This window comes from Prionailurus bengalensis, chromosome C1 (assembly GCF_016509475.1).
Source record: "Prionailurus bengalensis isolate Pbe53 chromosome C1, Fcat_Pben_1.1_paternal_pri, whole genome shotgun sequence".
Taxonomy (NCBI): domain Eukaryota; kingdom Metazoa; phylum Chordata; class Mammalia; order Carnivora; family Felidae; genus Prionailurus; species Prionailurus bengalensis.
In genome coordinates, this window is record NC_057345.1 from 3,919,528 (window position 1) to 3,945,593 (window position 26,066).

The 26,066-nt window shown below is 60.5% G+C and overlaps 2 protein-coding genes across 14 annotated transcripts in view; one reads left to right on the forward strand and one right to left on the reverse strand.

Moving 5' to 3' along the window:
• The window catches only part of KCNAB2 (potassium voltage-gated channel subfamily A regulatory beta subunit 2), an 86,717-nt gene extending 67,277 nt beyond the window's left edge, over positions 1–19,440 (forward strand). For 6 of the 10 annotated variants that reach the window (XM_043573641.1, XM_043573644.1, XM_043573642.1 and 3 more), the window contains 12 exons: positions 693–772; positions 3,514–3,558; positions 5,483–5,527; positions 6,988–7,031; positions 8,036–8,122; positions 8,856–8,900; positions 11,830–11,915; positions 13,692–13,812; positions 13,968–14,062; positions 15,040–15,160; positions 15,508–15,596; positions 16,693–19,440. In XM_043573641.1, coding sequence (XP_043429576.1) covers positions 693–772; positions 3,514–3,558; positions 5,483–5,527; positions 6,988–7,031; positions 8,036–8,122; positions 8,856–8,900; positions 11,830–11,915; positions 13,692–13,812; positions 13,968–14,062; positions 15,040–15,160; positions 15,508–15,596; positions 16,693–16,782 — 948 coding nt within the window. In that variant the 3' untranslated portion in view covers positions 16,783–19,440. The remainder of the gene's footprint in view (positions 1–692; positions 773–3,513; positions 3,559–5,482; positions 5,528–6,987; positions 7,032–8,035; positions 8,123–8,855; positions 8,901–11,829; positions 11,916–13,691; positions 13,813–13,967; positions 14,063–15,039; positions 15,161–15,507; positions 15,597–16,692) is intronic. The other 4 variants (XM_043573646.1, XM_043573645.1, XM_043573639.1 and 1 more) reach the window with 1 other exon arrangement.
• A 551-nt stretch (positions 19,441–19,991) lies between these two features.
• The window catches only part of CHD5 (chromodomain helicase DNA binding protein 5), a 63,126-nt gene continuing 57,051 nt past the window's right edge, over positions 19,992–26,066 (reverse strand). For 3 of the 4 annotated variants that reach the window (XM_043573629.1, XM_043573628.1, XM_043573631.1), the window contains exons 38-42: positions 25,615–25,810; positions 24,692–24,855; positions 24,455–24,569; positions 24,300–24,353; positions 23,408–23,477 (exon numbers count right to left, since the gene is read on the reverse strand). In XM_043573629.1, the coding sequence (XP_043429564.1) occupies positions 24,346–24,353; positions 24,455–24,569; positions 24,692–24,855; positions 25,615–25,810 (483 nt within the window). In that variant the 3' untranslated portion in view covers positions 23,408–23,477; positions 24,300–24,345. Of the gene's footprint in view, positions 23,478–24,299; positions 24,354–24,454; positions 24,570–24,691; positions 24,856–25,614; positions 25,811–26,066 lie in introns of all 4 variants that reach the window. The other variant, XM_043573630.1, reaches the window with a different exon arrangement.

The window sequence follows — 26,066 nt, forward strand, 5'->3', positions numbered from 1 at the left end:
GTGAGGGGCGGGGGAGTTCGCCTCCACGACTCTCAAAGGGACACCTGCGCTGTCCAGAGGACCGGCAGAGTTCTCCGCTGCAGCGTGGGGGGGCTGCTGATGGCAGGGGGGCCTCCCCCGGCTGCTCGAGCCTCACCCCCACTCCCAGTGGGTCACTGCTGGTGAAGCGCGAGCTCATACTTAGACCAGCCTGGGCAGCAAACTCTGGCCTCCCGTGAGGCCAGCGTGCCTGCCGGCTGAGGGTGGCATTTCCTCCACCTGCAAACAGTAGTAACATCATCCTCGTGCGGTTGCTGGGAAGGAATCGGGCATGCGGCCACAGGACACGTCGTAGCCGTAGCTTTAAAAACGTATTCATTTCCCGCCCCCACCCCCAGATCTATCGCCCTCCTATCGGGGGGCTGTGTTCAACCCGGTATAGGTGCTAAGCTTTGTGATGACCCAACAGATAAGAGTCCCGCTTGCCTGAAACTCGCAACCCATAAGCTGTTCCTTCTTGTGGGTCCGCTGCTGAGAGCTGCCTCCACGCCTGTCCCGCGGCAGGAGAGGCCGAGCGGAGCCCCGGGTGCAGGGCGTGGACGCCCAGGGGACCCCCCCCCCCCAGCCACGAGGCGATGCCCTGGAACCCCAGGCACGCCCCCCAGCCTGGCAGGACAGGGCTGTGCACTAGCAGCCTGGTTTTCTCATTTCAGATAGCAGAGCAGCTGATGACCTTGGCCTACGACAATGGCATCAACCTCTTCGATACTGCAGAAGTCTACGCGGCGGGCAAGTACGTGTCTTTTCTCGTGGGGAAAGTGTGGTGCAGGCCGTGGCTTCCCTGGGAAGAGCCAGAGCTGCTGGTACTCTGGTCCTTGTTCCCAAACGTCCACAAATGGGCCTCCCACTCTGCCTGCTTTTCTAAAGTCTAAGTGGCTTCAGAAGGTGTTGTTTTCATGGGGCCAGAATTGCAGAACACTGGGACACCGGTCACTTGCTAAACTCCCCATGTATCCAAACACAGAGAGGACCACAGTCCCTCTGGTGCCGGAGATGCTGTGCTGGGCCAGAGCCTGATTAAGCTGTCGTCCGTCCCCCGCGCTCCTGCGGCCAGTGCCACATGCCTGACATTCCCACGTCTTAATGGTACAGTGAGGGCTGCAGGGAACGGCAGGGCCTCTCGAGCTGGGGGGAGCAGAGTCTGGCCAGCCGAGCACTGTAGGACGCACTTCCCATCTTGGCAGTGAACTTCCCTACTCAATTATGTAAAAGCCCTCTTCAGCCAAGGCTGCTGGCTTCAGTTTTAAAGACTAGCTGTAATCAAATCATCCACTCTCCTGCATCGGGTTTCCAAAAGTCAGCTTTTGTTTGTGAAGTCATCTGTTGGCTCTCTGTTCGTCCTCCCTCTGGCCCCTCCTGCCTGGGGCGAGCCAAGTTCCCATCAGCTGGGTCGGCTGCAGCCTGGCTGGCTGTGCACCGTGGCTGCTGCGGGGCCAGCACCTGCCTTGAGGGCTCTGGGTTCTTACCTGCGGCTTGAGTTGGGGCCCAGAGCTCTGAGAATCAGGGGCCCAGCAGAGCGTTTTCTCAAGTCTCAACCCAGGGTCTGAGGATCTGACAGCCCCAGGAACCTGCACTGGGACCCCCAGATCTCCTCAGTCCCTGTCAGCAGCCCTCTGCCCGCCCCCCCCCCCCGCCCCGGTGCTACAGCCCCCTCCTAACCCCTCCCTGCTGGCAGCTTCTTCCCATCAAAGTGAAATGCTTTCCAGACAGATGAACCAAGCAAAGGGTCAGAGGTAGAAAAGCCCGATGCGGATGCCAGGCCCGCAGGCATTCCCTGGCCCTGCTCCTGTCTTGGTTTCGCTGCCCATGAGAGCACGCGGGAGACAGCTCCAGGCAGCCTTCTCGGGCTCCAGATGGCCTGGCCCCCGTGTACAAGCCTTGCACACCCCACTCCGCAGCCGCCACACTCCCTGTGTCCCTGTCTTCACTCCCCCCGAAGAACTGGACACCCAGGGCTGGCATAGCAGGGCAAACGCACTGGGTATCCGGCAGCCTCAGGGCCTCTCGGAGCCCCTTGCCGGCAGCCGGGGACTCAGAGCAGCTTCCGGGGGGTTATTGTTACCCCTGGAGGCCACTGCCCTCATCCTGTCCTCCTCTCCTCCGCACGCCTCTGCGGCTCCTTCTCAGTCCAGCCCTCAGTCCCATCAGTGGCATGGTGCCAGCACTGACCCACACGGGAAGCAAGGGACAGGCCAGAAGAAGCTGTTCTGGGGGGGTGGGAGGGCTGCCGGGCTCCTCCGGTGGCTTCTGGGCCCGGCACTGTCCCTCTTGCTAAGCAGAATGCCAAGCACATATTTTGCTGAGCCCCCTGCTTCTTATGCTGATGCTAATTTGGGCGCTTACCAGAGAGCTGCAGGATTTCTGTACCCGCTCCACCACCGCCCCCCCACCCCAGCCCCAAGCAGATGTCAGGCTTCCCAAATGCAGGGCCACAAGAATTCACAGCCACAAGCAACAGGCTTTGATTAGCCGATGCTCTACAGCTCCTGCAACCCCAGGACCACTCCTCATTTTTTTCCCTTCCTCCTTTCCTCATCTTTTGTCCCACAAATGAGGGGCCAAGGAATGAAAGGAAGAGGCCCAGGGCTGAGTGAATTTCTGTACATCTTGACCATGAATGACGAGCATTCAGAATGTATGCTGAACAGCTTGCAAATTAGAGCCCATTATTTCTGAGTGGATGACTCAGGCGCTTTTATAATTGGAATGTAGCACTGGGTATGGATCATTCTCCGTCTGTTGTTTTTACTCAGAAACATTTCGCTACAAGCAGAAAGTTCTTAAAAGTTAAGCCAGCGCTACAGTGCCAGGCAAGGCTGGAACAGCCCCGCCCGTGACCCCCGCTAGCCCAGGTTTGGTGCAGGGCCAGAGTGACGCCAAAAAGAACAGAGAGCAGTCCTCATGGCGTTTGTCTCTTTAGTGTTCAAAAGCAAGAAACAAGAGAGATGCATGCACCCACACTCGTGAGCACACACACGCGCGTGCACCCTGCTGGAAATTCAGCCCCTGGCCCTGAATACATGTTGATCGTCTCTGAAAAGAGAGGATGCACTTGATGAATAATTTACCTTTTTAAAAAATATATATACACTTCTCTGGAAACTTCACCCACGGAACGTTGCCAAACATCTTCCCCGGTGAATTTCCAGCAGGCCAGGGAAACGGGATACGGCAGGCCTCGCCAACAGGACATCAGCTCCTTCCTTCTCTGTGAGAGCTGGAGCCGTCTGCTCGTACAGGCTCCTGCAGGGGCACCGCTCACGGCCACCTTCATGGGGGGTGACAGCCGCTCGCAGGCTCTCTCCTTGTTCTGGAATGAAGTGTCCAAGGCAAGGCGAGCATGAACAGCCTGGCTCTCTGGCCCCAGTGGCATTTCCACAGAGGGGACCAAGTGGCCCATCGTCATGGTAGGGGCGAGGTTTAACGTTTTTGTCACGCTGTAATGAAATCCCCGTATCTCGGTCTTTCTTGCAGGGCTGAAGTGGTATTAGGAAACATCATCAAGAAGAAGGGATGGAGGTAATTACCCTGTTCTCTCTGTGGTCAGTGTCCAGGGCGCACACGGGGAAAAGTGTGGAAAAGGCAGGTGGGAGGGAGGAGGGCACCGTGAGGGACAGATGCGTGCTGGGTCCTGGGCGAGCTCCGGCTAGGGCCCCGAAGCTGCTCTTTCCTATTGCCCAGTGGAGTGCTCAGTGAGGCCTCATTGGCCCTTGGGCAGCCGGCCAGTCCTTCGAAAGCCTGGAACTTCTCAGAACTGTTCTCACTGGACAGGGGAGAATATTCCAGCCCCGGGGCTGCCTCCAGGGGTAGAGAGCATTCACACTGTGGTGGGGGGTGCTGCGGTGAGGCACCAAGTGAGGTGCCAAACTCCGTTCCCCAAGACCAGAGGCATCTCTGCTTGAGGGGGGAGTCAAGCGGTGGGGGGGGGGGGGGCCTTGTGCCCCTGACTCTGCCCCTCTGCCTCTGATCTCTACCTCTGGTCCAGCAGGGATTCAGGGGGCCAGGGAACTAGGTTGCGCTCTGATTTGTGTCAGGCCAAAAAGATCTGGACATGAGGACTTCCCAGACGGCCCGGGTAAGGCAGAGGGTATAGCCACTGAGGAGAGGGACATCCTTCTCCGGACTTGGACTCCACCCTTTGCCACTGGCCCTACCTGTAAAGGGTCCACGTCTGGCCTCCCTGGCAGGGCTGTCCTGAGGCTCGAGGGCCTGAGTCTGTCGAACGGTTGGCCAGCTAAGGGCTGCACATCACACTTGTCTGGGGAGTGGTGGCCCTTGTGGCTGGGGTCCCCCCACAAGGCGTTCAGAAGCCTGAGGGTTCCACCCTCCCCAGGGCAGACGGGGCTGGGCACTCGCCTGCACTTGGGGGCCCCTTGAGGCCTGCATGTGTTTATTTTCAGAAAGAGCAGAAGCTGTTGTAAAGCTGCCCCACCCCCCACCCCCCACTCCCGCCAGCGAGTGCAAAACCCCCTGGGGACAGATGACAGACACCCTTCCTCTTGTCCCAACGGAGCTGTTTGTTTCTTCTCGGCTCTAATTCATCACAAAATTCCTCCTCACACCGTAATAAAGGAAATCGCATGTATTAGTGGGTCCCCTGAATAGGTCTTAGGTGAATACTCAAGAAATGCATATCCGGTCACCCCCCTGCCTGGAGACGGAGCTCGAGGGGGCCACAGCTTCTGACTTTGAGGAGCTATTTCCTGAGCAGCCCCCCTGCTTCCAAGGGAGGAAAACACAACCACAGGGGACATGGGCACCCCCTCCCCCGGGAAGGGTCTTGATGAGATGTGGCCTGGAGGGGCCATCCTTATCCCTGCTCATCCCTCCAGGACCAAACAGGTGTCAGCTCCTGCCTCTTGTGGATTCACAGCAGGAGGCCCGAATCTATTCCTTTCCCTCGGGGCTTTCCATCACCCCACACACCAGCTCCCTCACACCCCGGGTCCTGCGCCACCCACCTGTCTCTCCCTCCGGATGCCCCAGGCTCTCCCCAAGGCCGTCCCGCAAACCGCTTTCTGAAAGCCTGTCTCCGGCCTGTAGGGGAAGAGCCAGGCTGCTTGGCCCCCTCGCCTTCGGCATCCCCACTGGAGCCCCTCCTTCTGCTGCAGCCCCTGCATTGACCTCCTGGGAGCGTGCTCCCTGCACCCCCCAGTGTGTGTCCTGCTCTGGGCTCTGGTCTGGTGCGTAAGACTCCATCCCCTCCCGGCCCCCACTGCCCAACTTCAAGATGAGTTAGTTGCGTCTGTGGCTTGTCTCCTGGCTCGGCGGGGAGCCCCAGGACCCCGGGCTCGCACACGGCAAACATGAAATGATCTCGAAGCACCCGTGTCACACCCCGTGCTCCCAGATGAGAAGGGTGTTTAGGACCCTCTTTGTAAACTGAACACACCCCTCCCCACCCCAGCTACGTCCAGTAACACCCCTCTTCTTCTGTTTGCAGACGGTCCAGCCTGGTCATCACCACCAAGATCTTCTGGGGAGGAAAGTAGGTGCAGCGCAGGCATGCTCCCGGCCGGGGTCAGGGGTCAGCAGCCACCGCCCCGAATCGGGAGGCTCTCCCGGGGCGGGGGGTGTTTGTGCAGCCGTCTGCCCCGGCCGGTGCCCAGCCCCACTGAGGGACATCAAGTCCCGGAAAAGCAGCTTCGGCTGAGTTGCCTTTTACTCAGACCTTGTTTCATTTGTATTTTTTACCTTCATGGGCTTGGTTTTTGTTTGTTTGTTTGTTTGTTTGTTTTCTTTTTCTGATTACAGGGGTAACATCCCCAAAACTCTGGGAAACCCAGAAAATTCGTGAACTGTCTCAACCACGTGCCACCTTCCTTGGCCACAGACCACCCCTGCCCCTTTCCAGCGGTCTGGCCCCTCATTGTCTCTAGGGCCGGACCAAATCGGCTTCCTAGGAATTATAAATATGATTCGTTCTTCACTTAAAAAAAAAAAATCTGGGGCGCCTGGGTGGCGCAGTCGGTTAAGCGTCCGACTTCAGCCAGGTCACGATCTCACGGTCTGTGAGTTCGAGCCCCATGTCAGGCTCTGGGCTGATGGCTCAGAGCCTGGAGCCTGTTTCCGATTCTGTGTCTCCCTCCCTCTCTGCCCCTCCCCTGTTCATGCTCTGTCTCTCTCTGTCTCTGTCTCTGTCTCTCTCTCTCTCAAAAATAAACAAACATTAAAAAAAAATTTTTTTTAAAGACAAGACACATGGGGCGCCTGGGTGGCACAGTCGGTTAAGCGTCCGACTTCAGCCAGGTCACGATCTCACGGTCCGTGAGTTTGAGCCCCGCGTCAGGCTCTGGCCTGATGGCTCGGAGCCTGGAGCCTGTTTCTGATTCTGTGTCTCCCTCTCTCTCTGCCCCTCCCCTGTTCATGCTCTGTCTCTCTCTGTCTCTGTCTCTGTCTCTCTCTCTCTCTCTCTCTCAAAAATAAACAAACATTAAAAAAAATTTTTTTACAGACAAGACACATGGGGCGCCTGGGTGGCGCAGTCGGTTAAGCGTCCGACTTCAGCCAGGTCACGATCTCGCGGTCCGAGAGTTCGAGCCCCGAGTCAGGCTCTGGCCTGATGGCTCGGAGCCTGGAGCCTGTTTCCGATTCTGTGTCTCCCTCTCTCTCTGCCCCACCCCCGTTCATGCTCTGTCTCTCTCTGTCCCAAAAATAAATAAACGTTGAAAAAAAAAATTAAAAAAAAAAAATCTAAGCAAAACAGAAGGGCCGATTGGAACCCAGAGACCCCTCCCCCTGCATCCACCCCCACTCCCCCAGGCCGGCCGGGCAGCGCCCCTCCTCCTGGCTGCATGAACGCACCCCTGGAGCCTGTGGTTTGTCTCCCAAGTGGAATCAGATGCACGTGGCACTCACTGACCTACTTTTCTTGGCCTAACGTTGCATCATGAACATTTCCCCCAAAACCGCTTGCAACATCACATACGCTGTTGTGCTGTTTTTCAGAGCGGAGACGGAGAGGGGCCTTTCCAGGAAGCACATAATAGAAGGTGAGGGAGGCGCGCTGGCCCCACACGGCCCCTGAACCCACGGAGCCTCCTGCAGATGCCCAAGTGAAGGACACAGAGTGCCCCCGCCCACCAGCCACACGCGCAGGCCCAGGCCTGGAGATGCCCCGCGCTCTGGTCCCACCCTCTCCTTCCGCCCAGCCTCCGCGTCACCGGAGCAGGGCACCACCGCCTTCAGATGGGCATTGTGGTCCTGGGGAAGACAAGACAGGCCTGGGCCGGGCCCCATGCTGACTGGTGGTCCTGAGCAAGGGACATCACTTCCCCAAGCCTCTGTGGCAACATCTGCAAAATGGGTGTGGGAAGAGCGGCCGCCTCTGGGATTTGGGGGAGGACTGGGAAGAGCCCAGGAAAGGTGCGTGTCAGACACAGCCAGGCGCTCCGTGCACAAGTGAGAGAAAGAGAGAGAGAGAGAGAGGCAGGGAGGGGGGGAGGGAGAGAGAGAGGGGTCGGGTAGGCTGTCCCGCTTATCCTATACTTGTGTCCTCTTTGTGCCTTTTTCCACCTGGGCTCCCAGATGATACACCCGTCCCTTTAAGAATCACACGATTAGGGGGGCTTTGCTGCGGCCCCCGCAGCCCCAGCACTTCTCTGTGCGGCTCTGCTCTGAGCCCTTGCTCAGCGCTCACTGGTGATCTGTGCCTTTGGTGCGTGGACAGGGATGCAGCTCCCACTCCATGCGGGAGAACCTGGCTCTCCCCGTCACCACGTGGGCCCCCAGGGCGTGCAGGAGGGCACCCCTTCGTGCAGTCACAGAGCATTGGCCTGTGGACCCGACCACACGACCCCCCGCTTTGGGGTGTGCACCCACTTAGGTCCTGGCTCTTCTTCACCTCCGGTGGCACCTGCCCACATGTGTCCCCACGCCGTGTGATGGCTGCGGGTGCCTGGGACCTCTTGCTCCCTGTGCCGCACGCAGGTGCGCGGGTGAGGGCCCAGCAGTGTCAGTGAAGATGGTGACCACCCCTCCTGACTCCTCCCCCCAGGTCTGAAAGCCTCGCTGGAGCGGCTGCAGTTGGAGTACGTGGATGTGGTGTTTGCCAACCGCCCGGACCCCAACACGCCCATGGAAGGTGGGTTCTCCGCGGGGCACCCAGGCCTCCCGGCTGCTGGGGGCGGGCGGGGCGGGGGGGCGTGGCACCTCCAGGCGGAGTCCCCGAGTCCCCGTCCTGGCCTTGGGTCCATAGGCACCTGATCCGTGCGGGTTCTACGCCCCCTCCCGGGTTCAGAACCGAGTGGAATGTTCTCTCCTCTCAGCTCTTGCTATTTCGTAGCTAAATGAAGTCACGATATGATGGCTGTTTGCAACCGCTGTGTTCTTTTCAGTCATACTCCCGTTCTGCCGGGAGGTTTTAGGGGCCTCCTGCTCTGAGAGATAAATTGTTACTTAGAGGAGAAAAAAAGAAAAAAGCGCGGTGCTTTGAAAAGCAGTTTTGGTTTCTTTGCCGCGTATTTATTCTTTCCTCTCCCGCCATCTCCGCCCTCCCATCACCCCCCCCCCCCCATTCCTGCTTCAGGCTCCTCATTTGTGCTTTGCTGCTTCAGGGATTTGGAAAATGAAGTTGTGTTCGAGTTATTTTTTCCTCATTTGTTTCTATATATACCGAGCACGCGTGCGTGTATATATTTGCGTGTGGGGTCTGTGTGGTCTGTTTGGTTTTTGTCTTTTCGTTTTTTTGTCTTTAAACAAAACGAGTATTCTGGGAAGATTTGTGCGTCCCCTCCCCACGCTCTCTGTCATACCGCGCCTGTCCGTGTTCCCACAGCTATAAACTCTGGTCTCTTTACATCTTTCTTTATCACCAGGGGACCCATTTAGTTCCTCCAAGTCAAGGACATTCATCATAGAAGGTACACAGTACCCTTAGCCCGACTATTGACTCCTGTGTCCGAGCTGCATTTTATGAGACAGTGTTTTTATTTACACTACTCTCTTTCCCCCCAAGACAAACTTCTCCATAAAATGCATAAAGGAAAAATAACGCCCTATGAGAACATCTTGCAAGTGAAGGAAAAGCAAAGCAGTGTGGAGCCCCCGCCCTCACCCCCGCCTGGCCAGCGCTGCCATTTCATTTCTCCTGCCCCCCCCGCCCCCCCGCCCCATGCATGACCCCCCCCCGCCCGGCCCCCCCAACCCCCCCCCCCCGCCTTGCACTGCCGTGATCCTCGAGGCCGGCTGTCTGTCCACCAGGGCTCCTCTTGATTTGAGGATGCTGGGATGGGCGCCTGAAACCTTGACCCTGGATGGTCTGGGAGAGGGTTGGGGAGACCAGGGGCCCACAGGAGTCAACACCGGGGGGATCCCTAGAACGAGCGGCCTCCAGCGCGTCTTAACGTTGTAGGTCACGTCTGCTAAGCTCCTGCCTCAAGCAGAAGCAAAACACACCGGTGGCCAGCTGCCCCGTCACGGCACGCGGGCTCCTCCACGAGCATCGTGGCTGCGCGTGGTGCTCACGTCCCCTGGGCGGGCTGGGCCACCTGCCGCTCTCGCCCCCTGCCACGCAGCCCCACCCCTCCATCAAAACGCGGTCACTGGCCTCCTTGCACGATACCTACACGAGCAGGCCAAACCCTGAGACCTGGCGTGGGCTCTGCCTGCCCCCGAGCTAAGGGCCGCCCCAGGGCAGGCCGTGGTCTCCCTGGGAGCCGGGCTGTGTTCCACAGTGGGAGGGCGCCTGCCTGCCAACTGGTGCTGCCACCTGACCCCTCCCATGTATTATTTGTGACGAGGCAGGAGGTACTGTGGGTTCTGGCAGCAGCTGGAAGGATCGGGCCCTCCTGCTGCTGCCGGCCGGCATTAAATATCGAGGTGCAGGACAGTTGTCCCCAGTGGTCCCTGCGTCTGGGGCCGCTGACATTGGCTTGGGCAGAAGCGCAGAGTGCCGGACTCCCGTGTGTGGGCCGTCCACCCAGCCAGCCGTGCCCGGGACCCCTTCTCTCTCAAGCTGGTCGCAGGCAACGGCGGGCTCCTGCCCCGGTGGCCCGCCCCGCCCCCCAGGCACCTGGCGGACCCCCTCTCTGCATGGAAGAAGGGGTGCTGCAGTGTATCGTGCCATTTCCCGGGTGGGGAGACAGCTGTGCTGAGGGATGAGAGGGAGCCAGGCTGGGGAACGAGGGTGTCCGCTTCCCTCTCCGGCATGTGGGCCGAGGCCGTGGCTGAAAAGAATCGGCCGTTATGCTGCATGGTCACAGGGGACCCTAGGAGCGTTTCTGAGGAAGCTGACAAGGACAGCGGCCAGAAGCCTGAGCTTGGCCTTGGGTGTGGGCAGATATCTTCCCGGGCCCCCCGGGGCTTTGCGACAAGAGCTGTCCCCCTTGGCATCGAGTGGTGTGGGCAGTCAAACCGGGCGGCCTGTCGGTGGTCCCTGGGGGTTGGGGCGGGGCTTCGGGCCTCCCTGCCAGCCTCCTCCCGAGGATGGGCAGAGAGGAGCCCAGTCCCCGACCTTGGAAGGAAGGAGAGGGCAGGGGTCGGCCTGAAGGCCTGGAAGCCGAGGTGTGATTTTTCGGGGGCCCTGGGCGTACCTGCCCCAAGACCAACACCCCAGAAGCCCCAGCTACTTTAGCTTTCTACTGAAAGAGGGGACCTCGGCCGAAGGGGCGCTCAGGGTCCCGGGATGGGGGCAGGACGACACCCCAAAACAGAGGTGCCGTTCTCTGCGGGAGAAGGTGCCCGAGGGTCTGTGCCATTCAAGGGGGAGCTTGGGTGAACAAAGCCCGCATTCTCCTTCCTTCCTCCGGCTCTCCCACCCCCCTGCCATCTTCAGGGGCCCCCCAGCCCCCCGCCATGTCGGCAGCCGATGAGCAAGCCACCTGGGGAGAGACAGAACTTCCAGGGGTCAAGGTTGCCGCTTCGTTTTGACAGACACTTGTTCTTGAGCCCCCCTTCCTGCCCTGCCTGTGGGAGTGAGACTTGCAAGCACTGTATGGGACCAGCGAGGAGTCTGACGACGCAGCCCTTCTCCCCGCAAAGCTGAGAGACATTTGAGGTCTTTAAATTCGAGGCCAAGTATGTTGTTAACACCACAGCATCCCCGTGGGCTGAAACAGCCTGGTGCGGGAGCAGTAGCGAGACTGTAAGTGGCAGATTTTCATCTCTCAAAAACTTTTTTTGAGTACTAGGAAGAGTGTATCGTGTAGCTGGGGCGAGGGTCCCTTGCCTGCTCCTGGGCTGGTTTGAGAATCCGGGACGGATACAAACGGGGCTTTCCATGTCCACTTCTGGCTCTTGGGGACACATCTGGAACCATCCAGGGCCCCACCCTGCCCGCTGTCCGGACGGATGCCATTATTACCTCTCTATTCAGTCCTCCAGATCCCAGGGAGAACCTGGGACACCCCGAAGCGGGGGGGACTCGAAACAGGCAACTTCCTGTTGCCCTCTGCCAATGTGATTCGTCCCCAGACTAGAGATGCGCCCCCCCCCACCATTCCACCGTCTAGAATGACATACTCTGATCTCACCTTTCCCTCCTCTCTCCAATCCGCCATAGAAATGCCACCATCCATCCAGAACCCATTTTTCAGAGATTCTGTAAGACTCGTAACTACTGGGGGAAATTGTTTTCAAGGCCAGCTGCTTGGGCTGTGGTTCCCTTTTTCCTGCGGTCCCTGGAAACCCCAGCCACACCCGACTCTGGAGCCAGGAAGTACATTGCTTGCAAGACATCTTTGCAGCCCCCCACCTCCTGCTCCACCTGTCTTTGCAGAATGTCCCCAGGCTGGGCCCCATGCCCCCAGTCACCCCACCCCCAACCCGCAGTGTCCCCTTCTCTCCCGACAGAGACCGTGCGCGCCATGACCCACGTCATTAACCAGGGGATGGCCATGTACTGGGGCACGTCACGCTGGAGCTCCATGGAGATCATGGTACGGCGACCTCTCGGCATATGTGCGTCCATGGGGTTCCCTGCCCCATTCTAGGGATGAACACCCAGGACTCTGGCTCGTTCAGTGCCATTGGTCCCGATGGCACAGACAACTGGGTACTACAGGGAGGGACAGTATGGTAACCTGTGGCAGCCACATCTGTAGGCAGTGCTCTTAACTTGGATCCCAGCACTGTGTGGCCCTGGACAGATGGCTTCACCTCTCTGAGCCTTGGTTTTCGCACCTGTAGAACAAGACCGCTAGCATGACCCCCCAGGAGGCTGTTCTGAGGACCGAGAGAACAGTTGCGAAGCTCTTAGCAGAGAACCTAGAGCTCAGCCAGCGCTCAGCAGCAATAACAGTACCAGCCACTTGCACCCGGCTCTCATGATGCCCCAACTGCCGTTAGACTTGAGGGCCTCATGCGGACTGACTCCCATTGAGACCTCCCAATGCCCTAGGAGGAAGCATTACTGTCATCCTGTTTCTCAGATGTGGATACTGAGGCACAGAGAGGTTAAGTAACACACCCAAGGTCAGCCAGCTCACTCTGAGGTGGGTCCCCAGGCTGCCTAGCGCCCGGCCTGGGCTGCCTCAGAATGTGCGCTGCTGTTGGGAGCCCGGCTTCCATCTCCTAATCCGTCACGTTTCCCACACTTTCAGGAAAGCATCCCCTTCCTTGTCATTTCCCTCCAGGAGCCATCAGGGACAGAGGACTGCAGATGTCTCTTGGTATCAGGGTGTCCCAGAAGGGTCAGCGGGGTGGCGCTGTGCTCCTCAGAGGTTGGAGAGCAGAGGCCTGGGGATCAGGTCTTCCCAGGACTGGCTCTGAGGCTGACCTGCCACCCCTGCCTCCAGGGCCCTCCCGTCCTCAGCCCTTCCCGTGCCCCTCCTCCCAGAATTCCCCACATCCCGGTATCCTTGGGGGGGGGGGGTTCTCCTCTAGTGAGCCCCAGATTTCTACTTCATCACAAAAATTAAGCAGAATCTTCAAGTTCAACACAACTCTAGGAGCCTGTGATTTTAATCAGCCTTTGGCACTCACAGCATTAATGAGTACTTGCTATTTCTCTGAAGCTGCCTGGAGCCAGAACAGGGCTCTCTGAGGTGTCAGCATCCTATTCCCATTTTTACAGATGCAAAAACTGAGTCTGAAACCAAAGAGGAAAGGACCTCTCATGCTGGCAGGCAGGGCTTCCCCAGGAATCTTGTCAGGAGACATCAGCCCTGGCTCACACCCATCCAGTAGGAGCAGAGGGAGAGTCTGCAGAGTCCAGGCCTTGAGCTCCAAGTCCCAGAAATGGGCTGATGCTACGTTTCCTCCTGATGTAGCCTTTTCCTGCCACTGCCACCATCATCCCAGGGCCAGGGCCCTGGAATAATGATCATGATAAAAACAGTTAACACCGTAGCAGGCAGGCACTGCCCTCTTGAAGGCTGTGAACGCCGTTGGCTCACTTGACCCTCACAACATACAGGGAAACTGAGGCACAGAGGGGTGAGCTCCTTGCCCAAAGCCACCTGGCCAATAAGTGCCAGAATCCTCCCCATGCCTTCAACGCTGGGGTCCCATCCCGTTTTCCCAGCAGAGACGGTAGGGGGACAGGCTACCGCTTTCCCAGGAAAGCGGTGAATTTCCCCGGGGAGGAGTGTGGGGGGAGAGCAGGTGAGCCGGCTGTTTCCTGGGGATGTCTTTGTGTCTCCTCCATGCTGCCCGAGCAGCCCCCAGACCCACTGACGGACAGGGACCATCCACGGTCCTATTTGCGTTCATAGGAGGCCTATTCCGTGGCCCGACAGTTCAACCTGATCCCGCCCATCTGCGAGCAGGCCGAGTACCACATGTTCCAGCGCGAGAAGGTGGAGGTCCAGCTGCCGGAGCTCTTCCACAAGATAGGTGGGCTCCCCCGCCTGGTCCCGTCCTTTCTCCCCTGCCCCGCCCCTTCCTCTCGCCCCGCCCCTCCTCGCTCCCTAGCTCCGCCCCTCCTCCTCCTCCTCGCTCCCTAGCCCCGCCCACCCCGGGCCTGACCTCGCCTGGCTTTCCTCTCCCAGGAGTGGGCGCCATGACCTGGTCCCCTCTGGCCTGCGGCATCGTTTCCGGAAAGTACGACAGTGGCATCCCGCCCTACTCAAGAGCCTCCTTAAAGGTGAAAAGAGCTGCCAGGCTGGGAGGAGGGGACGGGCAGGTGACAGGCATTTTGGATTGACAGGCATTTGGATTGATGGGTCTGGGCGGGGCTTCCCTGGGCCCTTGTGGGGGCGATTCCAGGACAAAGGAACTTGGAGCCCCTGCTGGAACTTGGAGCCCCTGCTGGCCGGATCCCACCTCCGGAAAGGCCATCCTCTTCTTGGGATGCGCCCCCGGTGAAAGGTCCCCTTCACTCCTTCGCCACCCCCAGCTGGGTTCAGCATTGACAACGTGGGCTGGGCGGACCACCTGTGCTATTTGGGATGGCCCCTCCCACGACGGGTACCCCCCTACACACTCTCTAGGCCAACTCTGAGACCTCTGGGCTGGGGGCTGCAGAGCTGCTTCATTTGTCCCTCAGAGGCCACCCCCTGGGACAAGTTCCCCCCATGCAGACACGCCTCTGGAGTGGGGACTCAGGAGGGTCTCCCAAATGCAGGGTTTGGGGGATGAGAAGCAGGCAGAGAAAGGCCTACTCAGGTCAGGGCAGATCCAGCACTGGAGCCCCCCTGCCTGGAGTTCAAAGACAGGAAGGCCTGTCCCACCCACTGCCCAATCCACACCGAGATCAGGGATTCCCTGGAAGGCATTGCAATCCCAGGGGTGGGGGCAGGTAAGACCACAGCTCCCCCAGAGCCTGGGGAAGGGGTCCTCTGGGCCAACGGCCAAAGCATTCCTCTTCCCCCACCCCCACTTCGCCCTGGGCTTGCCAGGCCCCCGGTCCTGGCTCAGGGGCCCCGCCTCGGCGACCCTGAAGCTTCTGGCTTCAGATTCAGCAGGCCCCATCCTTCCACCTGCCCAGGTCTTTTCTGCAGTGGGACACGGTTAGGCAGGGGTGGGGGTGCTACCTTGGCACAAATCACCAGCTGTCTGCACGCAGAGGTCCAGGTGACCTGCCCTCACCAGTGGGCTGTGCTTTCTCCCCACCACAACCAGGGCTACCAGTGGCTGAAAGACAAGATCCTGAGCGAGGAGGGCCGGCGCCAGCAGGCCAAGCTGAAGGAGCTGCAGGCCATAGCTGAGCGCCTGGGCTGCACCCTCCCCCAGCTGGCCATAGGTAACCGTGCTGGGGGGGGAGGGGGGGAGGGTTGATCGTGCTCCCCGGGGCCACCCCTCCATCAGGCAGCCGTGGGGCCCTTACATTCATGGGGAGAGAATGGGGGGTGGTCCCTGAGCACTTGGGCCCCCACCCCCACCCCCACCCCCCCCCCCCCGCAAGCAGTTGGTGCCTGGGCTTCCGCAGAACCCAGCATGCAGAGCTGTAGGCTTACGGGGACCTTCCTGGCCACCCTCAGCCCCATGACCAAGAGGCTGGATCTGTGTGGCCCAGTTAGGGACAGGGCAGAGCCAGAAAGGGCCCCTGCACTGGGTGTGTCCCCCTCACCTCTGGTCTTCCTGCCCCAGCCTGGTGCCTAAGGAACGAGGGGGTCAGCTCCGTGCTCCTGGGTGCTTCCAGCGCAGACCAGCTAATGGAGAACATTGGAGCGATACAGGTGGGTCGGGGAGGGGGCTGCTGGGTGTGTCCCCCCCACCCCCCGGCCCTTGGGCTGAACGCAAGGTACCGCTCAGTCATTTGTCCAGCACATGTTCGCCGGGCACCTGCAATGTGCCAGGCACCGTGCTGGGCGTCTGGGCTACGTCACTGAGCCACTAAAAGCCCTGCTCTTGAGTTCAGAGCACACAGTGGACAGTAAAATGAGGAAATTAGAACATGAGGGTGACAAGCACTGCGGGGAAATAATTGAGCAAGGTCCGGGGCATCAGTGGGCACAGAGCAGGGTGGGGGTGCCGTGGGCCCAGGTTTGAAGGGGGCCGTGGGGGTAGACTTGTTGAGAAAGTGCCGCGTGAGCAAAGGCTTGAAGGGTGAGGAGTGCGATGGGCAAATTACCTGGAGGAAAAGCATTCTGGGAGCAAAGGAGGCACAGGTGGGCATGGGCTGGAGCAGAGGGGGTGGGGCAGCGCCTGGGGCACTAAGGACTTGGGAGGTTGTTGGGTGAGACGGGAGTCCCCAAGAGCACAGGAGGGGCAGGACCCCTCTCTCCCCGGCTGCTGAGTGGGGGAAGGGCTTTAGGGAGCAGGAGGGGGTGAAACAGAAAGACCCACAGGGAAGTGACGGCAGGCCCCCTGGGAGAGGGCTGTTGATGGTCCCGAGCTCAGCTGCTTGGCTCCTAGATGTTCAGGACGGGTTGAGGGTGAGGGAGAGTCCAGTCAGAGTTAGCCCGTGGGGTTTTGTTACCTGGAAGGGTGGCCTTGCTGTTGGTGGAAATAGGGAAGGCTGGGAAAAGTAGGTTAGGGGTGCGGAGATCCGGTGTCTGGCCCTGGAATCTGTGTTTTATGCCTGCCAGACATAGTTCTAGCACGTTCTGGCATTTGAGGTGCAGAGCGTGTACCAGGGCAGGCTTCCTCTCTGCCCCAGACCTTCTGGAACCCAAAAGCAGCATAGCCCCCATCGGCTTCAGCGGGACGCTGATGTGACGAGGCAGGACAAGCCTGGGCCAGCAGTGGCCGGAAGATTGTCACCCAGCCTCCTCCACAGGCCCGTCCTGTCTCCTTGGCGGGATTCTGATTAGCCCTTGTCCTTGCCCGCAGGTCCTTCCAAAACTGTCGTCTTCCATTATCCACGAGATTGATAGTATTTTGGGCAATAAACCCTACAGCAAAAAGGACTACAGATCCTAAGAAGCCCCCGGCCGCTTGCCCGGACAGTTTCTGTTTCCCTCCCAGTCTCTCTGTTCGCTCGCTTAAGCTGTTTTGAAGCCAAGTCAGGGGTGTGGTTTGCATCAAAAAGAAAACATCATGCGGCACGAGATGTTGTGGGGAAAAGATCTCAAAAGTCGCTGCTAAGACACCATTCGCCGCTTCGCGGGACGGAATTCTGACCCGTGCTGGGGAGACCACGCTGACTGGGAAGGGTGTTGGCGCGGTCCCGTCCAAGCTCGCCTGCAGCCCTGCTCACCCTCCTGGAAGAGACCACCACGTTTTCTCCCAGCCTCGGCCTTTCCCAGAGATGCCCCGAGTCCAGGCCAGGCCGAGACCCGGTCGGGTGCTGGGGGCAGCAGGGCTGGCCTCTCCTCTGCTGAGCACCCCCACCTGGTGTTGGGGGTGGGAAAGAGGAAACCAGGTCTGGCTCCTCCCGTGGCCCCTCTGCCAGGACACTGGACATTGGGCAGGGCCTCCCAGGTGGGGCCCTCAACCTCCCTCCTTGCCAAGGGCTCCCGATACTTTACCATGGGCCCGACCTCAGATTCATTCTGCACCCTCTTCTCCACCACCCCCTGCCCCAGCGGGTCTCCAAGGGGCCTTCCAAGCTGTCCCTTGACCCCCACCCCCACCCTTGCTGGCAGGGGCAGAGATCCGGGGGGATTCCTTATCAGTTTGGGGTCCACAGGAAGTTGGGGGGGAGGGTTTCTAACCACGCTCATCGCCCTGGCAGCTTCCTCCCTGCACACAGTTGACGATCCCCGTGCCCAGAGCAGCCCTGAGCATTCGGGAGGGGCCTGAGGAGCAGGCTCCAGCCCAGGTCCCTCCAGGGCCCCACCTACCCTCCTCTCCAGGTGCCCTGCCCACTGCCCCTCTGTCCTTGCCCCAGAATGCCCTGAGGTCATGCATACTTAGCTAGACCGTGGTTGCTGGCTGGCCACATGCCAGGTGGCCCACCTCTGCTCTGCCTGGGTAGTGGCCTCAGGGTCTGCAGAGAGAACACACTTAGGCCCCTGGGGTTTTCCGTGCTGCATGCGCGGGGGAGCTGGGGAGGCTGAACATCCGGCAGAAGCCCCCACGATCTAGGAAAAGGCCCCAGGAGCCTCCCCCTGGAGCAGTGCCTTCTTCAAGGCCTCAGATCGGGTCAGGGTGAGGCACCCCACATTAGGGTGCTAAGTCTAGGTGCCCAGAGCAGGTTACCCGGGCAAACGGGCAGCAGTACCAACCCCGGAACCGCCACATGCACCCTGTGAGGAGGTCAGGACGGCTGGAGCCAGTCATTCCTGGCGATGCATCCACCCCCCGCCCCCCAGCCTGGAACAGGACAGAACCGTCAGCCCCCCGGCTGGGAGGATGAAGGGCACAGGCCTGCAGCCGGGAGTCCTGAGGTACCAGCCTCTGCTGGCTATTTGGAGGCAGGAGCCCACTCTAGGGTGCCTCTGTGTCTCCGGTCCCAGCAGGTAGCAGCTGGCCCCACCTCGACACCCCTCCCCCTCCCCCGCCAACGGTCTCACCTTCACTGCAGCCGGTATGCCCGGTCCTGCTTTGCCCTCCCATCCTCAGAGAGCCTCCTGGCCAGCCCTGGCTGGGCTGAGGCCTGAGAAAGCCACAAACTTCCTGACCTTTATGCTGACCCTGGAGTCTAGAACCTTCCCCCCCTCCCAGCCCAGGCCCCTGGGCTCATCACCGAATCTATAAGCTGCACACTGTGGGTGTGGGGAGGGGGTGAGCCTATCCTGGCAGGGGCCCCTGGCCTATGGACACTCCCCACCACCACACGGGATGGGTGTCTAGCTCCCAGGACAGGCAGGGACCAGGCAGCCCCCGTACTGAGGGACCAGATTGTCCACCCCTCACTGGGGAGAGCTGCTGGGCCCCCTTCACACTGCTGCCCCCTTCATGGGGAGCCACACCTGGGAAGGCAGTCCCCTGTTGGCCACATTTGCCCCCAGAGTTGAGCTGGGCCAAGGCCGAAATACCCATGGCAAGGACCCAGGCAGCCTCCCCGTCCTGGGGCACTGTCCACAGCCTGATTCTGAGCTGTCATTTCTCCCACACCCACTTGCAGGGAGGACCCGGCTCTGCTTCCTGGGGGAGGGCCCCTGACTTAGAAGGGGTCTGGTGGGGCGGCGGTCAGGGAGGGAGAGAGTCTGAAAACAAGCTGGGCAGAGTTGGGGCCTGGAGGAGTGTGGCCTGGGACCCAGCATGGGTTTACGCTGGCCGCCTGGTCGAGGGAAGCCTCCCAGCCTCTGGCCCAACCCTTGAGGCAGTTTGCCCCAGGGGACCCCCTCCGGGAATGCCCAGCACCGGAAGGAGGTCCACTCTGGGAACAGGGGTGGGATCCTTCTCCCTTGCTGACACACGGAGTACCCCCCCCCCCCCATTTCTCATCCCAGATCCAGTGCAAATCCGAGGTCCGGAGGAATGACAGAGGGGCTTGCTCGGTCTTCTGTCATGTAAATAATGTGCTTTTCTTCTCTCCCCCTTTTTTTTTTTAATGACTGTGGCTCCTCAGCTAACTGCACTCCCTACGTAGGCAGAGACTGCCTCATGCCTCGCGCTTCCAGACGACAGCGAGACACAGCCACCGTATTTATGGAATGACAAATAAAACCCCAGCCTGTCGGGGTCTGCGGCTTTCTGCTCCTCTCCTTTCCAGGGGCCGGCCACGGGCAGTGGGGAGGGGAGGAAAAGGCTGCCACCTGCAGGGGCCGGCACACTCGCCCCCCGCCCCCCCCCAATCTTGACCTTGGGGCAAAGGGTAGGGATGGGGAAAAAGGGCCCTGGGGAAGAGGCAGAGACTGGGGACTCTGAGGCACCCCATATCCCAAGTGATTTGGGGATAAGGGTGCCCCCCACTACCCTCAACACATTCTCTGCTGCTGGGAGGCTGCTGTGCCCTCTGGGTGCAGAGAGATCGGGGTCCAGGAAGGTCCACGAGGTGCCACTGGGGGCTCCATGTTGCCCTGACGCCACGTTGTGTCTGTGTTTGGGGTCCAAGCGGGAGAGACAGGCACCACACCTCCTTGCCCCCCCTTTCCCCGCAAGCCCCTCAGCCTCATGAGGCCATGTCTTCCCAGGGGGGCGGTGGTTTGGCTTCCGGTGACACCCCATCCCCCACATTCCTCTGCCGCCTCCAGCCCCCACCCCCATCCTAGATCATTGGGAATCTAGGAAAACACGGATTCTATCCTTTCCCAAAGGATTTATTAAAACACAGAAAACAAAGACATACACACAGAGTACAAAGTAAAGGGGATTGTGTCGGCTGCAGGCTCTGTCCAGCCTCTCCCGTGTCCTGCCAGGGACCGGACGGGTCGCCACTCACGGGGGCTCAGCTTCCAGCTCCAGCCCCCTGGCTGGGACCCTCCCAACTCACCCAGGCTCCTTTGCTGGCCTGGGGGTGTACCCAGGGCAAGGGGCCCGGCCCCCTTAGCTGGGCCAGATGCCAGCCTGCGCGGGAACTGCTCCCTCATACCCTCATGGCTCCAACACACAGGGAGCAGGACCCCCCCCTCATCTCCGCACACAGGAGCCGAGGGGGGCTGGGGCCCCCCTGTCCACGTCAGGGGTTCAGGACATACACACACACCCAACGGGCCCTTTCTGGGTTATCGCACCTAAAAAAATACTTTGTTTAAAAAAAATCTGAAAACTAAGAAAAAAACCCAAAACACAACGCCAATGACTTTGGGCTGATGCACCACGACCTGTAAACTTCCAGAAAGAGAAAATGGGGCAGGAGCCAGCTTCCTCGACGGAGGTGGTAGTGGGCACAGAATAGCCGCAGGTGTTGGGGGGGACCCGAGGCCATGGCCAGGCCATGACCTGACCCCCGCCTCTCGGCCAAGTCCCCCACTCCCGCCCCAAGCTTGGAGGCGCTCCTGTCCCTGAGCCAACCCTCACGTGAACCCCCCCCCCCCACCAAGCCCTCAAGAGCTCCGGGACCTGACACGAGAGCAAGAGCCACCGTGTCACTGGGGCAAGGCTCATCCAGCCACAATCTGGGCTGGGGAGGCCCCAGAGGACCCTGGGAAGGATCCCCCAGTGAGCAGGAGGGCAGGCACCTGCACCCCTTGTGGGTATCAGCAGGACCTTGGTCATAAGTTGGAGAAAACAAAGGAACTCCCAAAGGTGGCTTACAGGGAGGGTCTCCTCACATGGGACACACTTCCCGGGGCAGGCATATGCGGGGGGGAGGGGGTGTGTGTGTGAGGGGGGCCCTTCCGGACGTGGTCAGTCCAGCCCAAGCTCCCCTCATCACCTGGGAGCCCCCGTGGCCCAAAGGTGGTTTGACAGAAAGCCTACTCAGCACTGGTTTAAATAATAGGGTGGCTGGAAACAAAAATGCGGGCTGGCACTCTAGGATTCTGCTTGTACACAAAGACCCTCATTCTGCCAGCAGCAAAAACCAAACCCAGCCGGAAGATGCCAAAGACAGGGGACACCGCACCCGCTCGCCACCACTCTTGGCTGGAGAGAACTGATAAACTAAGAAGAAAACAGTCTGAGATCCATTTTCCTCTCCCAAACCAGCTGACCAGACAGCCACTCCCCAACTGTCCAAAGCCCCCGATCCCGGGCCTCTAGGGGGCGCTGGTTGCGGAGAGCTGAGCCCTTCCCGGATCTGGCCATCTGTGGGTGCCTGGCTCTGGCCCGGGGACGAGGGCAAGGGGGAGGTCTGGGATGGAGGCCAAGATGGGGGGCACAGAGGGAGGCTTCCTGGGGAGGAAGGGCTGACAGCAGGGGGGACCACCAGCCTTTGGGGCCAGACATTAGAGATGCAGACCCCTGCCCCGCCCCCGTGTGCCTCCCGGCTGGACACTCCGGGCCCATCCACTGCGGCCAGGGAAGGTCAGCACTGTTCCAGTGAGGCCAGCCACAGGGCCGACCAGAGGTCTGGGAGGGGAGCATCACAGGGCTTGTGGGGGAGGGGTGCTCACCTCGCCCGTGGCCCAAGCCAGGAGCCTTTGCAGGAGGCACTGACCACAAGACACAAGCACGTGCACGTGGCACTGGAGGAACCACAGCGGACAGGGATGACCCTGCCCTCCCCAGAAGGCGAGGCCAGTGCTGCTGCGCACGTGTCCTGGAAGCCGGCGGGCCACCTTCCGGATGCTCCCCGCTGCCCCCACCTCGGTGCTTGCGCTGCATCAGCCTTGGGGGCTTTCAGAGACGCTGAAGCGAGGGGACACCAAGATGGGAGAGGCTTTGGGGCCCAGCCCTCCCGGGGTGCACAGAGAGCCACTTACAGAGGACACCTGAGTCCTGGGACCCTGTAAGGGCTGGCTGGCTGCCCAAGAGGCCCCAAGACAAGCCCCCAAATCCTGGCCCCATCCTGGATTCTACACCCAGGGCACTTCCCCGGGAAGCCACCCACCCACGGCTGGGAAACCTCCTTCCAGGCCGAGCGAGCGCAGAGGAAGCATCAGACACAGACAGGCCCGGCCTGGCTGCTCCTCCCCGTCCGCTGGGGCCCTCGCAGGAGACAGGGGGTGTTCCCGGCAGGAAGCCCGGGATGCTCGAGGGTCATCGCGTCCAGTCCCCGGTCTCCAAGCAGAGCTTTCTTTCCCCAGGCCATCTGATAACACAGCAAGGGCGGCTGTGATACAGGCCCCAGCGGCAAGTGACCACATTGAGGCCTCTCTGGGGACAGGACGGCAGGGAGAAGCCCAGGCTCCAAGGGGTGGCCCTGTTTCCTTGCATCTGTGGCCATGACACCGAACAGGGAGAGTTTACCTGGAGGTGGGTGTGATGGGCCTCCCAGGGCACAGGGCAGGACCGGGGTCTCCTGGGCCACCCTCAGTGCCACTGTGACCTTCCCCGCTAGGATGCTAACCACATCCCGGCAGAGAGCAAGCCCCTTCCCACATAGGCCAAGAAAAAAGCTCTAGGAGGCTCTTCCCCTCCCTCCCAGGAGCACATGCTAGGCCTGCCTTGCTCAGATAAGAGTCCGGGGCCCTCAAGCCACTCTGGGCCAGGGCCAGACGCCTGCTGACCGGCCCCCTCCCCCACACAGATAGCACATACCTGGTGGTCTCCAGCCCTGGGAGGAAGGGGGTGGAATAACCCCCTGCCCTGGGCATCAGCCGAGGTCTCCACCCTCGGGCTGGGCAGCTGCTCCCCAGTCCTGACCCACCCAGCACTGGAGAGCCCCAGGGAGCAGGGGGCCAGGACACGGGTGGTCGGGCAGTATGGACGGGATGGGGTGGGCGGGAGCACAATGAGGGCTGCCCAGGCGGACCGAGTCCATGGGGCAACAGCAGGGCTTCTAGAATCTTCCCTTGCAGTCTGGAGCCCGATGACAGAGAGAGACGTTAAGTGTAGCAGGTCAGACCCCCTCCACGCGTCACTCAACTTTTATCAAGACAAACTTTTCAAGTCTTCAATAGGAAAGTGCAAAAGATGTACAAATAAATGAAATCTCTTCTAAGAAGTTGTCTGGCAAAGGCCGCCACGGGGCACGTCCCAGTGTTGGGTGGGTGTGACGCTGGGTGGGACACTTGCATTATGATGAGGTGGCACTTCTGGGCTCTGGCCCAGCCAGGCTGGGCCTCGTCCCCCATGTGATGGCATTACTCAGTTTCCCTTTCTGTCCCAAGGTGGCACGGCTCCTAAAAAGGCGGTAGCTTTTCTCTCCTGTGGCGGTCGGGCAGGTGGCCCGGCAGGCGTGGCTGCAAGAGGCAGATCACGGGTGACACGGCTGAGCGCCAGGGCTAGACTGGGACACCCAGCACCCTGCCGCCACCTACCGCCGCCTGTCACAGCCAACCACACACAGCCACCACCAGAAGGGCCTCCCAAGGGGCGCCTGGGTGGCTCAGTCAAACCAAGTCCGACTCTTGGTTTCAGCTCAGGTCATGATCTCAGCGTCGTGGGTTCCAGCCCCGCACTGGGCTCTGTGCTAACAGTGCAGAGCCTGCTTGGGATTCTGTCTCTCTCTCTCTCTCTCTCTCCCCCTCCACTTTCTCTCTCTCTCTCTCAAAATAGATAAATAAATTTAAATTTTAGAAAGAAAGAAAGAAAGAAAGAAAGAGCTCCAGAGTCAAGACCTCCCTACCACACCTGCAGTGCCAAAGAGGCCTGAGGAAGAGCGGCCGGTCTGGAAACCCCCAGCATCCCAACCCTAAAGTGGCAGTTCTCACGGGGACAGACAGGGCTTGGGGGGACCGGGGGGAGGAGGCCTGAGTGAACTGGCCATTTCTCAGGAATAAGCTCCCCTCTCATAGCCATTAACACTTGACCCCCTCAGTCCCTGAGCCACCCTCCTCGTCCCGGGCAGGGGGCCAATGTCCTGGGGTGCCCACCACCCAGCTGGGCAATGGAGGCGGAGCCATGGAGGCCGGGTTTGGGGCTGAGTCACTGCCGTGGACACGTGTCCACACAGCCATGCTTGTGGATACCAAGGGGCACGCCCGAGCGAATCAGGGTCCATTCTGGTTCTGCCAGTCTGAGGAGGGGACAAGGGACAGTGGAGGACCCAGGTGCAGGCTTACCTCAGCTGGAAATGAGCACTGCAACAGAGGGACATCGCGGGGACAGCTAGATATCTGTCAGAGAGAGAGAAGCTTGCTTGCCTGGGGTGGCGGCGGGCAGGCCGGGCCCCGTGGAGCACCCCTGCACGTGCCGCCCAGAAGCGACAGGCACCTACCGGTCACATAGGGCCCCAGGGGCATCTGGTTGTAGTTGACAATCCCTCCCGGTCCAGGGCCCCGGAAGTTGGGCCCAAAGTTGTTGTTGTACATCTGGGAGTTGCCGAAAGCGCCCTGGAGGCAAGGACTCGGGTTTAAAGGTCGTGGTCCCAACACCCCACCCCAAGCCCCAGCCCCGGGGCACCCAGGACTCGCGTGACGGGGACCAGGCCCAGGGCATGTGGGCCAAACCTGACCTGCTGAGTGGTGGGGTCACCAGCTCGGTTGGTCAGGCGGCTCAGGATGCTGCGCTCTGACATCTGGAGACGGGCAGCCACGGGGGGGATGCGCGACAGCATGGAGGGCAGGCGCGTCACATCCGCCTTCATATCACTCAGCAGCTCCTCCAGCTGGTTCAGGACTGCAGAGGAGGGGCAGGTGGAAAAGCTGCCGGGGGCCAGCACCCCCCAGGCCGGGGGCACGGCGGGCGGGCGCTCCTCACCCGGCCCTCCAGGCCCACGGAGCAGAGAGACGCCACCTGGGCCAAGAGCAGGCGTCCCCAGGGGCCCGAGGGCCGAGCCAGACACTCTGACCCAACGCTGGGCTTCCCCCAGGCCCTCAGCTAGCGTCCCGGCTCCCAGGGAGGCCCCCGCCCTAGCCCACCACTCAGGAGACGTCTCCCAGACAGAGCAGGGGCCGGCAAGTCCGGGGGCTCTGGTTTAAGCTTGGCCTTGGCTGCCCCCGGCCCTCTAACTGGCCCGGGAGCTTCCCGAAGTTCCGGAGCACAGGAGTCAAAGGTCTGAATCCCAGGAGATCTGGGGCACTGACTCCACCGCCCGTCAGTGTCTCTGACTTTAAAATGGGGTAATACACCTTACCGCTTCCCGGTATCACGAGCATTGAAGAGATAACGTGCTTATCTCTTTAATGCGCAGACCAGGGCAATGCCCAGACCAGGGCCTGCACAGAGCCCACCCTGAGGAAAAGTCCAGAGCACGGAGGGCTTAAATTTCCCTGGACCGGATGATGGATTGTCCCATCCCGGCTGGGAGGCTACGCCCTCTGGACTGACGTTTGGTCCCCAGGCCCCTGTCCCATCGGTGCCCTTGTCGATGGCGAAGGATCTGCACCGGCAGGAGGAAGGCTGGCAGGCCGGCCTCTGGGAAGGGGGCTCACTCACCCTTGTGCAGGACAGCATTGGCTGGCTTGTTCCCGGCAAGGGACTCCTTGGACAGGTGCTGGTGGCTCTCAGCAAGGCACTCCACCTCGGCCAGGCGGGCGTTGAGGGCCATGGCTGGGTGGTTGGGGTCCTGGGTCATGTTAAGGTACGCGGCCCTCCGGAGCTGCTCCTCGATGACCAGGGCCTGCTCCAGCAGCTGGGGGATGGAGCAAGGCGAGATCTGAGCGCTGGCCCGGCACCTCCTCCACCAGCACCCACCCCCGCATGCCTGGGATCTGGCAGAAAGGAAGGAGGGAGGACACGCTTCCACCTGTCTGTCCACCTTTGTCTGATCTTAGCACCCCCTTGGAACTGTCACCAAGCCGGGTTCTCTGCACCCATCGCCTGGGGCTGGGACACTCACCCGGTGGGGCTAGGCGCGGATCAAGGGCCCAGCGCCCTGTTGGTTGACT